Here is a 20149-nt window from a genome sequence, read left to right as displayed (position 1 = left end):
AAAAGGGTTCAATTTGACATTTATTCATCTATCCATCATATCCGTTGGTTTTTCGATCCATCTTCCACTTTTTTTTTATTCTACCTTTTATTTATTTAGTTATTATCTTTAATATTTATTCTTTATTCTTAAATTTCTTGTTTTCCTAAATCTATTTAATTTTTTCTTTTCAAGTCAAATCTGAATTTTTTTTGGAATCCAACAATATGATATTCTTCCACCCTTTATTATTTAGTTTGTTGCTTGTTATAATTTTGGGGTATATATATAATAAAGTCAGCTTCTATGAGCCGATGCCCTTTAGTTCCATCAATCACCATGGTAGGAAATGTTGATTAAATGGACCACAGTCCTTTTTCTAACTTTTTCCTTGGATATTTAAAAAAAAAGTTCTGTATGCATTTATATTTGGACATTTTTCTGTCTCACAAATCATTTCCCTTTGATGATAAAAATAATTTGTGCCACCACATTCCCTCCCCTATATTGTTTCAATATTTGAAGAAAACTTATAAAGCTGAAAAGGGGAGCAAAGCAAATATGATGGTAACTGAAAAGGTTTTGGATTTTGCTTGCACAACACGATGAACTTGCCTTTTTCTCTTTTCCTTTTTTTACCTATTTCCTCATTTTCTTATGGAAGAGTGAAAATAGTAAAAGATGTGATATAAGTGATTGTCACTAGTTTCTGATACAAGAAGTAATGAAAGAACTGCTTTCTTCCTCATCTAAGCCATTGGGGGACACCTCTGTAATTTCACTTGAACTTGGTGAAGTGGGTGGAGGAGGTGGATAGAACACGGGGCAGTCTTCAGCTGTGAAATCGATACAAGTAGCCATCTTCGCTGCATGTTTTCTAGCTTTTCTTTTCCTCTGAAACACTTGGAAAACTAGCCAATCTCCATCCATTTCCCCCTTTACCATCTACAAATATGACAATTCCTTAGCTAAATCAATATCTTTGATAATTCTCCTTGTAATTAATTATACGCTTTCAACTTTTTTTTTAAAAACCAATTATAAGTACCTTTAATAAAAATACATTTAATTGAAGTCTCGGATATTAAATTTTTCATAAATTAAACCATTTAACCATTAATTTTAAAGGTTAATCATTAAAATGTACAGTTGCATTTTTTTAAGTTACTTTTGTCATGTGTAATATCGAGATTGTGTCATGTGACGAAAAGTGATTTTACTTTAAAATTGTTAAAAATATAAAGAATATAAAAATCATATAAAAATAAAATTATAAAAGCATCTATAATTTTATATATAGCATGGATTATTGTTTGCCCTCTCAGCCTAATTCACCACATTAGTTTACATCTCTAAACACTTCCCTTTTATTGGTCATCATTTTTTTAACCGCTTTTATCTATATAATCCATTCACAATTATCATTATCATTCAAAACATAAATAGAAATTACAACAGAAAATGGCAAAGTGAAGCTGAAAATGTTGGCACTGTCATGGATGATTTCCTTGGTTGTTAATGGGTGAGGGAGAATACTAGTGAACAACGTGAAGATAGATAAAAGACTCACAATAGACGAGCACAACAATGACCAACATAATAATAGTGGACGGGCACAGCAGTTAGAGTATTATTCTCTGATGGTGGAAGTAAAGAAATAATTGGTTTCAAGGATCAAATAATTAATATGTATTGTACTGTTAACGAAGGTTATTGGGGAAGTGGAAAAACTTTGGATTTTATTTTTTAAATTTTGTTTAATAATTTTTGTAACGTTTTGTAATTTTATATATATTCAGTAATTTCCTTCTTTTTTAAAAATCTATATTTTAAATTTTTTGTCATTTACAATAATATTTACACTTTTCTATATTTAATAATTTTAAAGAAAATCATTTTTTGTCAGGTAACATGAAAATAATTTAAAATAGAGAAAACATTAAGAATTACATTTTAAGGATAAACCATTAGCAGTTAAAAAGAATTGATAATTGAAAAATTGCATTAAGAAAAAAAGAAATCAGGTTGTACCCTTAAGCCTTAATTATATTACCTGAGTTGAATTAAAATGAAGAAGGCGATACTGATGCAAGAACCATCGAGTGTTGGTGTGATTAGAAGGCTTCCTTCCACAGAAAATCAAAGCTCTTCTCATCCCTACCACCTCATTGCTTCCTGTTTCTATTATTGGTTTCTCTTTCCCAATGGGCTTCCAGTACCCACCACTGCCCCCTCCGTCTCTGCCTCTGCTGCTAAAGAAATACCTCTTTTCATTCACCTCTCCTGAAACTCAAAACACCCACACCAATTATTAACACTCTCTTCTCTACCTGATGCAACATACATACATACATACATACATACATACATACATACATACATACATACATATAAATTACTGACCTGGTAAGCTCCAAGGATGAGTCCCCAAAACATCAAACTCGGAAATGACTGAAGCAGGTAAGGGAAGGCTTAAGGCCTTTCTCTTCAAGTAATGAACCACCAGCTCTTCATCTGTCGGATGGAACCTGAACCCTATCGGCATCTTCATCCCTCCTCTTCCACCCTACCTTATCTGGTATATGTCTCAAATTAATCTGAACCAACCAAACTCAGGTGATACAAATCAAGCAAAGACACGGAGGTCTGTTTTATATATAAATGTAAAAGAATGGCAATAGGCAAAATTGAAACAAAGTGTGTGACTGAGTGGGAGAACTCCTTCCTTGACTAAAACATCCATTCCGTTCCAATTGCTTTATGTTGACGGGTCGTTTCTCTTACACTTATAAGCGTGTAAGAAAACTTCTAACTTCCACTGTTTTTGGTCAACCATCCCTGTTTCCCCTACAGTGAGCCCCACGTGTGCCACGTTGCTCTTCATTTTCCGCCACCCACTTATTTCATGCTCTTTCACATGAAGATAAGCAGCCGCTTTCACATTCTGAGATAATAAAGTGTGTTTTTTTTAAAGGGAAGAGCAAGTCTGGTTTATTTTAAATTAAAATATTAACAGAGAAACATACTTTTATAATAATATTTATTATTTTAAAATAATTTTAATTTTTATTGAGTTAAATGCCTACAGAATTTTATATAAATATATAACAATATTGTCTCCATTTAACAATACATAAGACATGCTTTAGTAAAAACAAAATTTGTAATAAATTAAATTTTATGATGTGACAAGAAGATTAACTTAGTTAACAAAACTCAAATCTTAAAACAACAACATTATGATTATAATGAAGTTTATGTGTCTTATTATTATTCTTAAAATTAAAAATGAAGATGAAATGAGTATGAATGAATGTTGTCCCACTAATAGTTCTTTGGTCATTTCTAGTATATGTATATGCAAAGATGATGAAGGACAACCTTGCAATTCACCCAAAGTGAAGCCCCAATTCTTGGAGTCGACGAGATCAAAGATTTTGTTTGTACCATGATTACTTACCACATGCTAATTGCAAGTGTTTTTTTGCCTTAAAATCAATGCCGACATGAAAATTAAGCTTTCTTTGTTTATTCCCCGACTACAAGATTTGTTTCATAATGATGATCCTATGTTTTGAATTTTCCATCCCATGTAAAAGAATCAAACATAACCCAATAAGCAAAGCAATTTATGAGTCTCTTTAAAGGTCTCCCTTTGGGAGCCTTGATTTATAAGTCCTTGCTCTCTCTCTCTCAAAATATCCTTTGTCTGTCTTTGCGGGTAAGCCCAATAATAGGAAAACTGAAAAAGCCCATCCTTCTGTTCTTCATACATCACTGTTCAACCATTTCAACTTTTCTTGATTTGATTCTTCCCATATTAGCTTTAATCCTTATACTTGAAATACATAAAAAAAAATATTAAGTCATACTTTTTTTTATTTAAAATTCTTAGTCTAATCATTAACATTATTAGTATTTTTATTAAAATTTATCAATTTAATATGTTCATTAATCTACTCTCATATGATAAAAATATGATTGACCAAAAATAAACATGGTGCACTGACCAATTTTATTGGAAATTACCAACAACAATAATAATTAGCCTACAATCTTTTTAACTTAAAACTTTTAAGCTATAGAGTCTAAATATAAAATTCTATAAAAGTATATTTTAATCTAAAATTATTACTTATTTATACTACTATATAAAGGAAGGCCCTAAGGTCTTCCTTCTTTGACACCTGTCCTTACGTCTTCTTTTTTTTTTACATATCTAACAATAGTGGCTAAATTTCTTTTGTGATCCCTTTACTTTGTAATTATACAAAAATAGTTAAATTTCAATTTTAATCCTTATACTATGCTTAAATTTAATATTTGATCTTTATACTTTAGTTTTATACATAATCTGGTACCTCGACGTTTATAGTGTCATTAGTTAGTCTAAATATTTTATTTTAAATTTAAATGTTGATGTAAATTTAAAGAATTGTTAACATCATTAACTTTTTTGTTAAATTCAAGTCTATTGTAGTAATATTTTTTCGAATGAGTACTTTTTAAAAAAATTAGAATGTCACACCAACAAGTTTAGTAGAAGAATTTTAATTATATTAGCAATTGAATTGAAAAATAGAATGACTAAATTCTTTAAAATAAAAATATGGAGACTAAATTTCAAAAATAAGAGACATGTTGTATATCTTTAAATTTTAACTATTTAATTTAAAAGTAATCTGGGGTGAGTTGGAAACCATACTAACATAATTGAGAAGATAAGGGTTTTTTTTTCATTCTAAAATAAAGAAGACATAAGTTTCTTTTATAGTTTTTCTGTATGTTTAGTAAATGAATAAATAAAATTTAACTGAATTTTTATCAATTAGTATTTTGATAAATGAATAAATAATTTTTATCACTAGCGTCTGTATGTGGCAAATTATTTGTAATGAGAATTCAGGATTTAATAGTTTTATTTTAATTTAGAATTTGTATGTATTAGAGAAAAATTGAATGCATATGATTTGTTAATTACAAATTTTGAAAAGCTTTGATAAATATTTTTAATTGAAATTAAAATTCTTTAAAATAGGAATAAAAATATACTAAATAACTAAAATTTTACTTTTTTTTATTTATGGGATTTCAAAATTTATTTTTTTGATACTATTATACATCAGTGATCATCAGCCCAAATCTAAGGTAGGATCCGGGTCGCCTACTCGCAATCCGGATAGGTCTCACCAGACAATTGGGGATAGCGAGGGGAACTCGCGGACCCAACTCGCAAGGAGAGCTCTCACGAACCAAGGGAAGACCGCAGTCTTAGTTTGCATATACTCAAGGAGCTCGTAGAAGGGAGACCGCGTGGTCTGGCAAGCAACCTAAAGTGAAACACGTATCCAGTAGGGGTGTGCATAATTCGGGTAAAACAAAAAAAAAATCGGTTAACCAAATTTTTTCGGTCAGGGGTCGGTTAATTTTTTTATAATTTTTCGGTTAACTGTTAATTCGGTTCGAAACCGGTCGGTTAACCGATTTTTTTCGGTTAACCAAAAAAATTAATAAATAAAATTATCAAACCCAACCCAATTACCCAACCCAATTACCAACCCAATAAAACTAAAACTAAAGTCTACCCAATTACCCAACCAATTACCCAACCCAATAAAACTAAAACTAAAGTCTACCCAATTACCAACCCAATAAAAATAAAACTAAAGTCTAACTCTTAAGTATCTACCCAATTACACATGTTTTTGTTTTTTTAGGTTTAATGCAAATGGAGATTTTTTGGAGAGAAGAAATGGATATAAATGGAGAATATTAAAGACTTACATTTCAACTATGTGTTAATTTTAAGAATTATATAATGTTTTTAATTATGTAGTGATTCAAAGACTTATGTAATATTTTTAATTATGTAGTGATTCAATTCGGGTAATTCGGGTAATTCAGTTAATTTGGTTAATTTGGTTAATTTTTAACCAAAAATAAAAATCATACAATTTTCGGTTAATTCGGTTAACTGACCTAATTAACCGAAAAAATTTCGGTTCTGTTAATTTTTTTTAAAAAATTCGGTTCGGTTAACGGTCAAAAATTTTGGAAGGTCAGTTAATTCGGTTATAGCTATTTCGGGTCGGTTAACCGAATGCACACCCCTAGTATCCAGCATGCCTGAAGTCTGTTCAAAATGTCAGTCTTAGGAATAGTGGGGTCAAGTCATGAACAATGGGGTCATGTCGTGAACAGTAATAGTATGTATAAATATTCGAATATTCTCATTAATATGATACGAGATAAAATTACTCAACAGATACAATACCTAGAACTACCATAACCCCTTCTCAAATAAGAGGATTATGTGCTTTATCGCATTCGAACTTGTGTCCTTCTGCACTGGTAACAATGCTAATGTCAAATGAGCTAAGATTCAGTAGGTTCAATTTTTTTTTTGTATAATGTTTTAAATGTTTTAAATGTTTTGTTAATTTTTATATAAAAATAAATATAATACATAATTAAAATTAAATAATAATTTTATTTTACTTGCAAGCAATGATTTATTTATTTCAATAATTTTTTTTTGAAAAAAAGCCCTAAAAAAGTTAATTTCAATTAATAGCATCAACCATTACAAATTCAGGGATTGCCGTAGGGTAATCCATCCCAAAATTCAAGTTACAATTGTTTGTAATAGCATACTTGCTCATAAAATTCGTAGACTTATTACAATTACGATTGACCCATTTGAACTCCACATTGTTAAGCATATCCTTGGATTTAAACAAATCATTAATACGATGCCTCATAATTGTGATATCCACTCTCCGATTCCTAATTCTGTTGGCTAGGCTTGCGCAGTTTGTTTCGAAGATAGCTTTAGCAATGTTCAGGATCTTGCCACCTTAATACTTTTTTCAAACGCATATAATTCAGCCCACTCAGCCTGCATCCTATGCTATTTAAGACCACAACTCCCACCCATTACAAAACCCTCAGAGTCACGTGCTAGAACACCAAACCCTATTTTTCCGTTTATAATAGCTACATCAAAATTAATCTTTACTTTATCAATAGGTAGTTTCTCCCACTTCTTATCCACCAAGTGGGGCGGTAAGATTGGCCTGTTGATCACATTATGAATACGAAACTCCTTACTAAGACTTTTAACTCTCTTCCAGATAACCCAAGTAGCTTCCTCCTTACTCTGAAAAAGTATGTTATTTCGATTATTCCAGCTATTCCATAAAATGGTGATGAAATCGGTCATGGCTTTCTTATCCAAGACCCTTATCACCTCTTCCAGCCAGTCAATGCAGCTAGAGAAATCGTTATTAATAATTCTCCTACCAAGGCCCCCAATAGTAAGAATAGCCCGAGCATTTGGGCAGTCCTAGAGAGTGTAAAAGGGTTTCTCTCTTTTTACTGCACCTAAAGCGATCACTGTCAGCAGTCTGATGAATTGATGCAATCTTGTCTTTCATAGGAAGGAGCTTATGACCCAACTACCAAGCGAACACCCTAATTTTTGGGAGAGTTTTAAGTTTCCATATCGTTTTCCAAAAAAATCTATGAGGCCCCATGCCCACTTGTTTAAGAAGGAGCCACGAGTAAGCAGTTTTAGAAGTATAAGAACCATGATGGTTTTGGAATTAGATTATGCTATCATTCGGACCGTTGGGAAAGAAAGGAAGGTTGCATATTCGCTCCCCCATGCAACTGCCATAAATCTCATAAACTCTATTAATATTCCAGCACGTACTCTCCTTATTCCAAAGCTCGTGCACTTTCTTTTCATAAATAGTCTGACCAAAATCATGAATCAAATCGTTGTCAATCCTTTCGAAACCCTAGTTGTCCTTGTGGATATAAATTTTTCCATCATTCCCTATTTGCCACCCAAAACTATCTTTGAGGACTCTCGCAATAGTTGCAATACTGTTTCATGTGAACGACGGTTTATCAACTTTTTTGGATTGAAATATGTCACCTTTAGGGAAGTATTTAGAGCTAAGGACATCATAACACAACGTGTCCTTGATCGTGAGTAGCCTCCGCACTTGTCTGCCAAGAAGAGCTATGTTGAATAGTCGAATGTCTCCAAATTTCAGCTCTCCCATTCCTTTCAACATGCATACTTTGTCCCAAGCTAGCATAGCCCACCCATGCCCTTTATCTTTACATGCCCACCACATTCTTCATATATTTGCTTGCATCTCCTCGATAGAACCTCTAGGTGCGAGAAAAACATAAAAAGCGTAAGTTGGCAAGGATTGTAATATATATTTAATAAAGATTTCTTTGCCCCTATAAGAGATGAGTCTTTTTGACCAACTATTAATCCTGCATGAGAAACGATTAATAATACTAACGAAAGCCTTAGACATTTTCTTTCCAACATGGAGGGGAAAACCGAGATAGTTATCTAAACTTTCAACTACTTTCATGCGGAGCATGTTGCCCAACATTCGTCTTTAGTCCATGGGAGTCTTTAGACTAAATAAAACCATGGATTTTTCCAAGTTTATTTGTTGACCCGAAGCAAGCGTAAAATTTCTAAGGATTCTCATGAAAGCCTCAACTTCCTTCTTGTTGTTCCTTATAAAAAGAAGAGCATCATCAACGAAAAATAAGTGATTCACACGAGGGCTATTTCTGCTAGCTCTAATGCCTCTAATGAGGTTGGCTTCTTGCACGTTTAATAGCATTATCGAGAATGCTTCCATTCAAAATAAGAATAGGTAAGGAGAGAGGGGGTCCCCATATCTAAGACCCCTCTCGAGTAATAGTCTCCGAAAGAGTCGTGTTACATTTCACCACATATTTCACCGTTTTAACACATCGCATGACTTTATCGATCCAAGCATCTTCAAAACCCAACTTCTTCATAACTTTTTCGAGGAAATTCCACTCCACCCGATCATACGCCTTGCTCATATCGAGTTTTATGACAAGCCCTTTGTTAAACTATTCTTTGAGCTCTAGAGATAGTGCACCATCTCAGAGGAAATAAGGATGTTATCATGGATCATCTGGCCCGAAACAAAAGCGCTTTGGTTCTAACTGATATAAAAAGAGAGGGTGGTCTTGAAACGATTCGCTAAAACCTTAGTGATAATCTTGTAGATCACCCTGCATAAACTTATAAGTTTAAAGTTAGTCATGTCCACAGGATCTTTAATCTTAGGAATAAGCATGATAATCGTTTCATTAATACAAGAGATATCCTTGTTGCCATCTAAAATTTCATGACAAAGTTTAAGGACATCTTTACCCACAACCTCCTAGTTCTCTTTAAAGAAAATACCCAAGAGGCCATCAATCATTGGGGCTTTATGCGGATCCATATGGTTGAAGGCATCAAGGATTTCCTCATCTGTGAAATGCTTAGCCAACTTAGCATTCATATCATGAGTAACATTTACTTGAATGTCATTAATATAATTCTCAACATTTGGAGAAGCAGTAGACTTAAACAATTTACTAAAATAGTCCCTAGCAACTTTGCTAACATCATGGATATCCGTCACCCAATTACCATTATCATTATTGATTCTATCAATTCTAGTTTCTTTTAATCTACGAATAGCCCTGACGTGAAAGAATCGAATATTTCTATCGCATTCTTTAAGCCATCTAATTCGTAATCTTTACGCCCAGTAGCTTTCTTTCTTGTCATAAAGGTGTCCCAACTTGAGATGAACGACTCTAAAACTATCGGTGTTTGAATCTACATAAGGGTCATTGATAAGCTTATCAACTCTCGCCATTAGCCTTTTAATGTTGTTAACTATTTTCCTGTACTTATCATTTTGCCAAAAACTTAACACCTTCCGACCATTCTCCATTTTATCAATGATATTAGTATCCTCCCTACTCCAAACTCTTTTTATAATGTTCTTAGCCTCCGTATCTCTCACCTAACAAACATTAAACTTGAAGGAGAGTCTCGAGTCTTTGATATCCGCTTTAGGCTTCTGACCCAATGTGTCCAACATGACCGCATCATGGTTCGAGTTGGCTTGTCTAATAATGCTAGTCACAATGAAAGAAAATTTATTAATAGCATTAGCAAACATAAGAAATCTATCAAGCGTTTCTTTGACCAACTTATTACCTTCACGATTATTAACCCAAGTGAACCACCCTCTGTCCGCTTTTAAGTCCACAAGATCTAGATCCTCCAAGACATCCCTAAAGTCTTCCGTAGTTACCCTTGGCGTCCTTCAGCCACCTTCTTTTTCGGCTTCATTTATAATACCATTAAAGTTACCCCCAACAATCCGGTCTTCCTTCACCGATCTTCCCACCCTTCTATGAATATCCAGATCTATTTCTAGTGTTTGGATCAACATTGCCATAGAAGCTAGTAAACCTAATTTTTTTTGGTTTTCTATGCACACAATCGAGTCAATATGGTTGTTTGAGTAGTTTTGGATCACCACGTCGATATCATTTTCCATAGCATCGCCAGGCTTCCACTACGCCCCTTCGAGCTAACTGCCAGACAACCATCCATCTTGCAAATGTTTCTAATACGAGCAAAATTGTTAGAAAAGATTTTTGTTTCACAGAAAAAGACCATATCGGGGTTGTTAGCAATGATAAGTTGCTGAAGTTCCCAAACTATCGCAGGGTTCCCCAACCCACAACAGTTCCAACACAAAAGCTTCATGGCTCTTGGCGGGGCTGGTCTCCAGCCATCGCCTTACATGGTGATAGACTTTCTATAAGCCTCATTCGAACCATTCTGGATCGGCTCTCTTCTGTTAAATAAACTTAAATGAAAAGTTAAGAGTTATGTAAGTGAAAGGTCAAGAGTTGAAAGGTCAAGAGTTATGTTGTTTTTTAATGGGTTTAAATTAGTAGTTTTTGTTTAGGAAAATAAAAGGTCAAGAGTCATTGGTTATTATTAGATTTAATATTTTCAGTTTTTTTTTGTTTTAAAGGGTTATCTATAATCTATAAATAGTTTGTAAGCATTTTATATGAATGTGAACAATTTTACATTGAGAACAATTTTATCAAATTGGTATCAGAGCTATGGAGAGTGTGACTAGTAATGTGACATTGCCTCGACTAACAAAGGTGAATTATGAGAATTGGAGCATCCAAATGAAAGCTCTGCTCGGGTCTCAAGATGGTTGAGAGACGGTCCAAGAAGGTTTCGTAGAACCGACAACTACCGCGGGATATACGGCGGCTCAAAACAAGGCGCTGAAAGAAATACGATCGAAAGATAAAGCGGCATTGTACATGTTATTCCGAGCTGTTGACGAGTCGGGCTTTGAAAAGATTACAAGTACGACAACTTCAAAAGAAGCGTGAGACATTTTAGCAAAGGTGTACAAAGGAGCTGACCGAGTTAAACAAGTCCGCCTTCAAACTCTTCGTGGTGAGTTGGAAGGCATGAAGATGAATGAATCGGAAGGTGTCTCTGACTACATCACGCATGTTCAAACCGTGGTGAACCAACTCAACCAAAACGGAGAAACGTTAACCGATGTACGAGTTATGGAGAAGATTTTGAGATCATTAACTGACAATTTCGAAAATGTCGTATGTGCCATAGAAGAGTCAAATGATCTAGCAACGCTCACAGTCGATGAACTCACTGGTTCTCTCGAGGCACATGAACAACGTAAGAAGAAGAAGAAAGATGAAACACTAGAGCAAGCACTTCAAACCAAGGCATCAATCAAAGACGAAAAAGTTCTCTATTCTCAGAGCTTTCGAGGTAGAGGTCGTGGTCGTGGAGATCGAAGAAATGGTAGTGGTGGAAGAGGCCGAGGTCAAGAAGGGAATTATGAGGAGAATGAGCATTCAAACCAACAAAATTGGCGTGGAAAAAGACGTGGTCGTGGAAGAGGCGGATGGTCGAATTATTCCAATGTTAAGTGCTATAAGTGTGGCAAATATGGTCACTATGCGAAGGATTGTAACTCTGATAAGTGTTACAATTGTGGTAAGGTGAGATATTTCGCGAAAGAATGTCGCGTTTCAAAAAAGGTGGAAGAGACAACCAACCTAACCACGGAAAATGATGAGGCAAAAGAAGGTTTTCTCTTAATGGCACACAACGAAGTCAACACCAACAACAACATGGTGTGGTACCTTGACACGGGTGCAAGCAACTATATGTGCGGGCACAAGCACCTATTCAAAGAGATGCGAAAGGTTGAAACGGGACATGTGTCGTTTGGAGATGCGTCGAAGGTTGAGGTAAAAGGCCAAGGTACTATTTGTTATTTACAACAGGATGGGTTAGTTGGGTCAATCCAAGATGTGTATTACGTACCAAACCTCAAGAGCAACATTTTGAGTATGGGGCAACTAATGGAAAAAGGTTATTCGGTATTTATGAAAGATCGGGTGTTACACTTGAAAGATAAGGAAGGGCGTTTGGTTGCTCTAGTTGAAATGGAGAGAAATCGTATGTACAAGTTGAATTTGAAAAGTGTTCGAGGAAAATGTTTGCGAGTCGATGTTGAAGACAAGGCGTCGCTGTGGCATCTCCGTTTTGGCCACTTACATTATGGTGGTCTAAACGAGTTGACGAAGAAGAACATGGTGCATGGGCTACCAGATATGGACTATGAGGGAAAATTTTGTGAAGAATGTGTACTTGGCAAGCATGCGAGAATTTCATTTCAAAAGAAGGCAGAATATCGGGCTAAGCAACTTCTCGAATTGATTCATACTGACATATGTAGACCAATCACCCCTAAATCTTTTAGCGGTAAAAGGTATTTCATTTCTTTTATCGATGATTTCTCACGAAAAACATGGGTTTATTTTCTTAAAGAAAAATCTGAGGCATTCGAGGTGTTCAAGAAGTTCTAAGTGATGGTGGAAAAAGCAACTGGTAGACACATCAAATCTGTACGATCTGATAGAGGTGGCGAGTATACTTCGACGGCTTTCATGGAGTATTATGAGGAGCAAGGCATAAGACGATTCCTAACCGCACCGTACTTTCCCCAACAAAATGGTGTGGCCGAGAGGAAGAACCAGACTGTTCTCGACATGGTTTGATCAATGTTCAAGAGCAAGAAGATGCCGAAAGAATTTTGGGCAGAAGCGATGCAGTGTGCCATCTATGTGCAAAATCGATGTCCACATGTGAAGTTGGATGATCAAACACCACAAGAGGCTTGGAGCGAAAAAAAACCATCAGTTTCTCATCTCAAAGTATTCGGTAGTGAGGCCTATGCACATGTACCGGATCAACGAAGAACGAAGCTCGAAGACAAAAGTAAAAGGTTTATTTTTATTGGGTATGATGAGAAACAAAAGGATACAAGCTACTCGACCCGATAAGTAAGAAGGTTGTGGTAAGTCGTGATGTACGATTTAATGAAGCAAGCGAGTGGGATTGGAATAACTCAACGGAGGTTAACATCAAAGATGGAGGATCATCAATCGCTACACCAACAATCATACCGACAAATCCTGAAATTACCGATGATGAAGATGAACTGAAACAACCAAAAATGTGAAGTTTGCAAGATTTGTATGATTCAACAAATGAGGTACATATTGTATGTCTTTTGGCAGATTCCGAGAATATAAGTTTTGAAGAGGCGGTGTGAGACAAGAAGTGGCAAACTGCTATGGATGAGGAGATTAAAGCAATTGACCGCAACAACACATGAGAGTTAACGAAATTACCGAAAGGAAGTCAACCCATTGGTGTGAAGTGGGTGTTCAAAAGAAAGATGAATGCTCAAGGCGAGTTAGAACGATACAAGGCGCGACTTGTTGCAAAGGGATATAAGCAAAAGGAGGGGATCGATTATGATGAGGTATTTGCTCCCGTTGTATGAATGGAGACAATCCGGTTGCTCATTGTACAAGCGGCACAATTTAAATGGTCGATATTTCAAATGGATGTCAAGTTGGCATTCTTGAATGGTGTGCTCGAAGAAGAAGTATACATCGAAAAACCATCCGGGTACATAAAAAATAGAGAAGAGAAGAATGTGCTGAAATTGAAGAAGGCACTTTACGAGTTGAAGCAAGCACCGCGGGCATGGAATACTCGTATCGATACATACTTCAAGGAGAACGGGTTCAAACAATTTCCTTATGAACATGCCCTCTACGTGAAGAAGAATGGAGGTAATATGTTATTTGTTGCTCTTTATGTCGATGACCTCATTTTTATGGGGAACAATGGTGAGATGATACTAGATTTTAAGAACAAAATGACACAAGAATTCGAGATGACAGATTTGGGTTTACTGAAGTTTTTCCTTGGTTTGGAGGTTAGACAAGAAAAGACAGGTATTTTTGTGTCACGGGAGGCATATGCAAAGGAAATTTTGAAGAAGTACAATATGGCACATTGCAACCCAGTATCAACACCAATGGAACCAGGTGTAAAACTCTCGAAATTCGATAGAGGAGAACGAGTCGACGCAAGCAAAGATAGAAAAAGCATGCAACAAAGAATCGTCTCGTAATAAATGCATATATTTAAAACCCCAAGAAACTAATTTTTCATGCATATTACATAGAAAAGTCAAACTTTCTGGCTATTAATACATAAGAAAGGGACGATTTCCATGCAAGAAAACGAAAGTTCATGCAAGAAAGCACATAAAATGCAAGAAAACACATAAAATAAAGAAAAATAGTATACAGGGCGAAACGACAAGATTCACCGATTCACGAAGACCACCGTTCTCCGAAACACTCCCCCCGCAGATTTGACACAACGTCTACATCCACGTTAATTTCCACCGTACTATCATCGGTTAGAACACCAACCCCATTTTGGAAACTCTATTACATAGGGACACACAAAAACACACCTTCACTGCCCAATTATTCAATCAAAGAATAAATGCCGACACTCGAAAACAGAAAACAAAAAAAGCAATCGCACCAATCTTGGAGAAAATTTTCACGCGCTCTCTCCTCCTACCAGTATTTTTTTTCGATAATTATTATTTAGTTAAGGGGTAATAATTAACATGCATGAATGTGATAAAAACATACCCATATTATAAATTAGAGTTAATGATTTTCATTTTAAATTAGTCCCAAAATTTCTATACATTCTAATTATATCCTTAAACTACGGATGCTATATCAATTAAACTATTTTATCATTAAAATAATTAATTTAACCATTAAAAGTCGTGCCAATTCTTGAGGCATAATTTGAAATGAAAGTTTTAAAGAAAAGTAAAACATTACTACATAAATTTTAAAAATTAAAACTAAAATAAAGTAAAACAAAAAAAAGATTGTAAAGTTTTGAAAATCTTAAAATCAAGATTTTACAATATTCATTTTCTTTATTTTTTTATTTTAAACTATGACAAATAAGATTTGACGTCTCATTTAGTGATAAATTAATGATTTTAGTAATGAAAATGTCTTATTGATATAACCTAATAGTTTGGGATGTAATCAAAATGTTTTAAAATTTAGGGACTGATTTAAAAAGGAGGTTATTTTTAGGGATGCAAAGTGAATGTAACAGTCCATTTTTAGTGGTCTCAGAAACAGTAGTTTCGAGGTAAAAAATCTGATGAGTGAGTCCATAATATTATTTGATATTTACAAGTCAAATATAATATAATATTAAATTTTGATTTGATAGTTTTTGCTAATTGAACGAATAGTTAAGTAAAGTGGTTTGTCCCTAAAACCAAGTGATTTTGAAAAACGAAGGTATCAGGACCTCATTTTCGTAAACCGAGCCTGTAAATATTATTATTAAATGGTTACGGAGTTTTTATATAGGTGTATTGAAATTTGATTCGGAAATTTTAGTGATTTGATAGTTAATTAAAGGATAATGACTAAACCGTAAAAATCACAAAATTCAATCACTTTTAGTTTAAAAAGGGCTAATTGATTATAAAATCATAAGTTGGTGACTTTAAATGGTAAATAAACCTTAGTATCTATAGTGGACGGTTGTAAATAGATAAATAAATAGTTTATATGTTATTTTATATTCAAATATTAGCTAAGTTATAATAAAACAAAAGTAAAAACATTTTATTCCTATTCATTCTTCTTTTTCCACCGAAACTAAAAAGAAATAAACACCATAGCTAAAGCTTAGTTCGGTCAAGCTTTAAATCAAATGCATGGTATGTATTTTTCATCTGTTTTAATAATTTTTATGTTTTTGAGATCGTTGTAGTTTAATCTAACTAATCTAGGGACTAATTCATAAAAAAGTTATATGTTTTAAGTTATGTCGGATGAAATTATGATGTTTCTAAAGTTTGATGATATATTTATAAGATTGATAGTTAAATATGACTATTTTGTAAAGTGGGTTTGATTGATTTTAAAGTTTAAGGATTAAATTGTTAAAATAGGAAAGTTGCATGAAATTATTGTAAAAATGATAAATATGAGTTGTATAGGGACTATAGAGCTAGCTTTGATTGTGATAGATTTGAAAGTTTCGAGTTTAGGGACTAAATTGAATTAAAGGTAAAAGTTTAAGATAAAAGTGTAAAATGTTAATAAATAGTAAAAAAATGTGAACAGCATCATGTACTATGTAAAAATGTTGGTGTTACAGTATCAGACACTCTGTGCTGGTGTTATATTTATCTAGTACTATGTACTGGTGGAGGATATCGTACCAATGGCTTAAGATTCTGCATGTGTTGCAGGTTCTCTAAAGTTTATGTGAATAGCATCGTGTATTGGTTAATGTCTCATTTGTCAGCTTGTGTGAGCATTACCCTCCCGCGTATTTGAAGTCAATTTACTATTGTTCTCCGAGCAAAACAATTAATTATTGAAATGGAAATGAAACAAGATGACATGATGAATTATGTTACTTTGATTATAATTTGGTATATGAATCTTGGCATGTTATGTTTCGATGATTTGATTTATCCAGGCTTAACCATTTGACATGGTAGAAACGAGGAAACAAGGCAAAGGGAATGTAATTTCTATGTTATGTATGAATTGTAAACTTAAAATTGACAGGTATGAAATGTTTTATTTTATGAACTTACTAAGCTTTACGTAAGCTTATATTTATTTACTTTGGCTCGATTATAAGTGGCATGTAAATAGAGTTTTTGTATGTTTGTGTTAATAGGTATTTTAGTAATGTTTTATGCCATTTGAACTATATAATATGAATATTGATGTAATTCTAATTGATATTTGAAATAAGAAAATTAAATTTAACATGTATGAAATACATATTTTAACCTTTAAATTTTTATTTTATAATTTGACATAAATAAATAGTTATTCGAATGGAAAGCATATATTAATACTTAATAAATTTATACAAATTTCTTAAAAGATCAAAACTAGTTACTGAACCAGATTTAAGCTTTGTATCCAATATTTAAAATTGATACTACTATGCAATCTGGATCCATGTGCATATATAATCTTGATTAATTCATTCAAATTTTTGTTACAAAATAAGAAACAACCCTGCAGTTTCTTCAAATCGATAAAGTCATAGAACGTGGTGTGTGGTACATAATATAATATGGTCTGGTTCATAATTAATTATCTAACAGAGGTACCTGATATAATTGAAGTACTGGAAGAGCATAAGCAAAGAAGCGACGTGGGAAGCACCAAAAGGTGGCGAAAGAGGCCACTGGTCAACCCCTCACATCCCTAAAAACAGATTAAAACACACACACCCCACAACCATTTCCTGTCTTCACATTGGACCATTTCCAACCAAACCAATTTCACTAGTCGAAAATAGTTGCGAATTACAACACCGATATTTCTGCTACCTCTTTTGCATCTTGCTCTATCTACTTTTTCCTCTACCTTTCATCTTTGTTTTCCTTTTCCCTACAACCCTCTTCTTTAGCTTAGCCTTACCCCTGGAAATGAATCACAACCCTGACAAGTCTTCGAGTTTTAAGAGCAGAGACCATGACCATAAGAACTCGGTGCCACGGGCAGAGTCCCTCAAGAGTTCCAAGGAAAAGGACCCTGCTGCAGCTGACAAGAATGAAACTAATGAACAAGGAGGCGAAGCAAAGGAAGCTGAGATAAAATACACCTTGGAAAAAGCTTGGGAGGACATTCAACATTTCTTGTCGGGGGAGGAGGGTCTAGAGATTCCAGACATCATTGACAAGTATTTGGATCTCGTTGAACACAAAGTATCTAGGCTTGAAGTGCCTGAAAAGTCCAAGGGGTGTCCTGTTCCTGATCCTGAGGATGATGGGTGGTTTCATAAAGTTGTGGAGCAGATGTCTAAGCTGCATAGTCATGTTTCCACAGTCTTCAAATCGGATTCCAGTCGGGGTCCTTTAATCAACCGCATTGGGAGGATTCACCAACGAGTTATGAGTTATTTGGAGGATGAGTTCAGGGTTCTCCTGGAAGAGTCGAGAACCGTAGAGGCTGCTGCAGATCAAAGCCCTGACGCTGGTCAGGATCAAGCAAAAGAGGAGCCCAACTTTCCAGGGTATTCTAAGCAAGTTTTGGCCACCTTGAATAAAATTTCCAAGCTGATGATTTCGGGGGGATATGAGTTTGAATGCTACGAGGTGTACATGGTCACCAGGAGGAATACAATTGAGGAGACCTTGAACAAGCTAGGATTCGAGAAGATTAGTTTGGATGACATACAAAGGATGCAATGGGAAGCAATGGAAAGGGAGATCCCTCCATGGGTCAGGGCCTTCAAAGAATGTGCTAATATCTACTTCTCCGCGGAGCACAAGCTCGCCCAAACCATCTTCTCCGACAACCCTTCTGTAGCTAAAAGCCTCTTTGCCAACCTCATCCGTGTCCTATTTCTTCAGCTCCTCAATTTCGCTGAAGCTATTGCCCTTAGCAAGCGTTCCACCGAGAAACTCTTCAAATTTCTTGACATCTATGAGACCTTGCAAGATCATTCTTCCGCCATTGATAGTCTGTTTCCTGAAGAATGCGCCAAAGAGCTCAAGGCAGAGTTAACGGCGACTCGGAGCAAGATTGGCGAAACCGCGATTTGCATTTTTTGTGATCTTGAGAATTCAATCAAGTCTGATACAGGGAGAACCCCAGTTCCTGGAGGGGCAGTTCATCCTTTAACTCGCTATACAATGAATTATCTCAAATATGCATGTGATGAGTATAAGGACACCTTGGAGCAAGTTTTCAAGGAACATTCAACGAGCAAGCCTCGGGATTACCAAGGCAATTCTCAGAGCAACAATGATGAAAATCAATCCCCATTTTCAAGGCATTTGATAAAAATAATGGACTTGTTGGACTCCATTCTAGAGGCAAAGTCTAAGCTTTACAAGGACGTGGCCTTGAGCAATATTTTCATGATGAACAATGGACGCTACATATTGCAGAAGATCAAAGGGTCTCCGGAGATCCACCAAGCAATGGGGGATGACCGGTATAAGAAGAGATCATATGAACTTAGGAACTACCATCAGAGTTACAAGAGAGAGACTTGGATGAAGCTCTTAGATTGTTTAAACATGGAGGGGCTGAACGTGAACGGCAAGGTGGTGAAACCAGCGCTGAAAGAGAGATTCAAGAGCTTCAACGCCATGTTCGAAGAAATTCACAGGACCCAAAGCTCGTGGGTGGTGTCCGATAAGCAAATGCAATCAGAGCTGAGGGTTTCCATAGCAGGTGTGATTATACCAGCATACAGATCCTTCTTGGGAAGGTTCTCGGGATACTTGACCCCTGGAAGACAAACAGAGAAGTACATTAAGTTCCAGCCTGAAGATATAGAGGCTTATATTGAAGGACTGTTTGATGGAAGCACTAGTTCCATGCCAAGGAGGAAAACATAATTGAGAAATCATTAAAGAAAAGAAAATTCAGCCCTTTTTGTTTTCTATCAAGAAAACCAAATCAAGGTGGTGAGGATTTGGGAGCTCTTTTCTCTTCTTTTTTGTTGTTGCTTTTAGGGGGCTAAGATGCTTGAATTAGATGTGCATGTGCCACCATAGTAACGAAACACGCAATGTGGTGATTAGCAGGTATACAATAATTTTGCTCTTTTCTTCCAAATTCATTGAACCTACTCCAACTTTATGATTTTGGTCCATGTAATTTCTTCTTGCATTTTTCAGAACCTTTTTCAGTATTCGTATGAGGAACATGATTTTGATTGTAACCTTTTTTCCTTCGTGATTTTGATTTGTGTAGCTTCAATTACTTTTTTAATAAAAGAGGAGCTCAAACCCTACCAACACAATCTCTATCATAATCAATGCTCCTAAAAGAACAT

The 20149-nt window shown here is 34.9% G+C and overlaps 2 protein-coding genes across 2 annotated transcripts; one reads left to right on the top strand and one right to left on the bottom strand.

The window, feature by feature from the left end:
- Positions 1-541: 541 nt before the first annotated feature.
- On the bottom strand, positions 542-2747 carry LOC105780919 (NAC domain-containing protein 83). Its single transcript, XM_012605456.2, has 3 exons — positions 2383-2747; positions 2033-2262; positions 542-924 (listed from the first exon to the last, which is right to left on the bottom strand). The coding sequence occupies exons 1-3, from the start codon at positions 2528-2530 to the stop codon at positions 682-684; spliced, it is 621 nt and encodes a 206-aa protein (XP_012460910.1). The 5' UTR covers positions 2531-2747; the 3' UTR covers positions 542-681.
- Positions 2748-13757: 11010 nt separating this feature from the next.
- Positions 13758-20107, top strand: LOC105780929 (exocyst complex component EXO70B1). The gene is made up of 3 exons (XM_012605466.2): positions 13758-14392; positions 16581-16641; positions 17481-20107. Exons 1-3 carry the CDS (start codon positions 13758-13760, stop codon positions 19707-19709), a joined length of 2925 nt encoding a protein of 974 aa, XP_012460920.2. The 3' UTR covers positions 19710-20107.
- Positions 20108-20149: the final 42 nt, after the last annotated feature.

The sequence above is a fragment of the Gossypium raimondii genome, chromosome 4 (genome assembly GCF_025698545.1).
Source record: "Gossypium raimondii isolate GPD5lz chromosome 4, ASM2569854v1, whole genome shotgun sequence".
NCBI classification, from domain to species: Eukaryota; Viridiplantae; Streptophyta; class Magnoliopsida; order Malvales; family Malvaceae; genus Gossypium; species Gossypium raimondii.
This window is presented reverse-complemented; position numbering and strand designations above follow the sequence as displayed.

Excerpts from the sequence above, each read along its gene's own strand:
- LOC105780919 (XM_012605456.2), bottom strand. The coding sequence starts at position 2,530 with ATGAAGATGCCGATAGGGTTCAGGTTCCATCCGACAGATGAAGAGCTG. Across the intron at positions 2,263-2,382 it reads TCATCCTTGGAGCTTACCAG|GAGAGGTGAATGAAAAGAGG; the intron begins GTCAGTAATTTA and ends TTTGAGTTTCAG. Across the intron at positions 925-2,032 it reads TTCATTTTAATTCAACTCAG|ATGGTAAAGGGGGAAATGGA; the intron begins GTAATATAATTA and ends TCATATTTGTAG.
- LOC105780929 (XM_012605466.2), top strand. The coding sequence starts at position 13,758 with ATGGAGACAATCCGGTTGCTCATTGTACAAGCGGCACAATTTAAATGG. Across the intron at positions 14,393-16,580 it reads ATGCAACAAAGAATCGTCTC|GTTCTCTAAAGTTTATGTGA; the intron begins GTAATAAATGCA and ends CATGTGTTGCAG. Across the intron at positions 16,642-17,480 it reads TGTCTCATTTGTCAGCTTGT|TACTGGAAGAGCATAAGCAA; the intron begins GTGAGCATTACC and ends ATATAATTGAAG.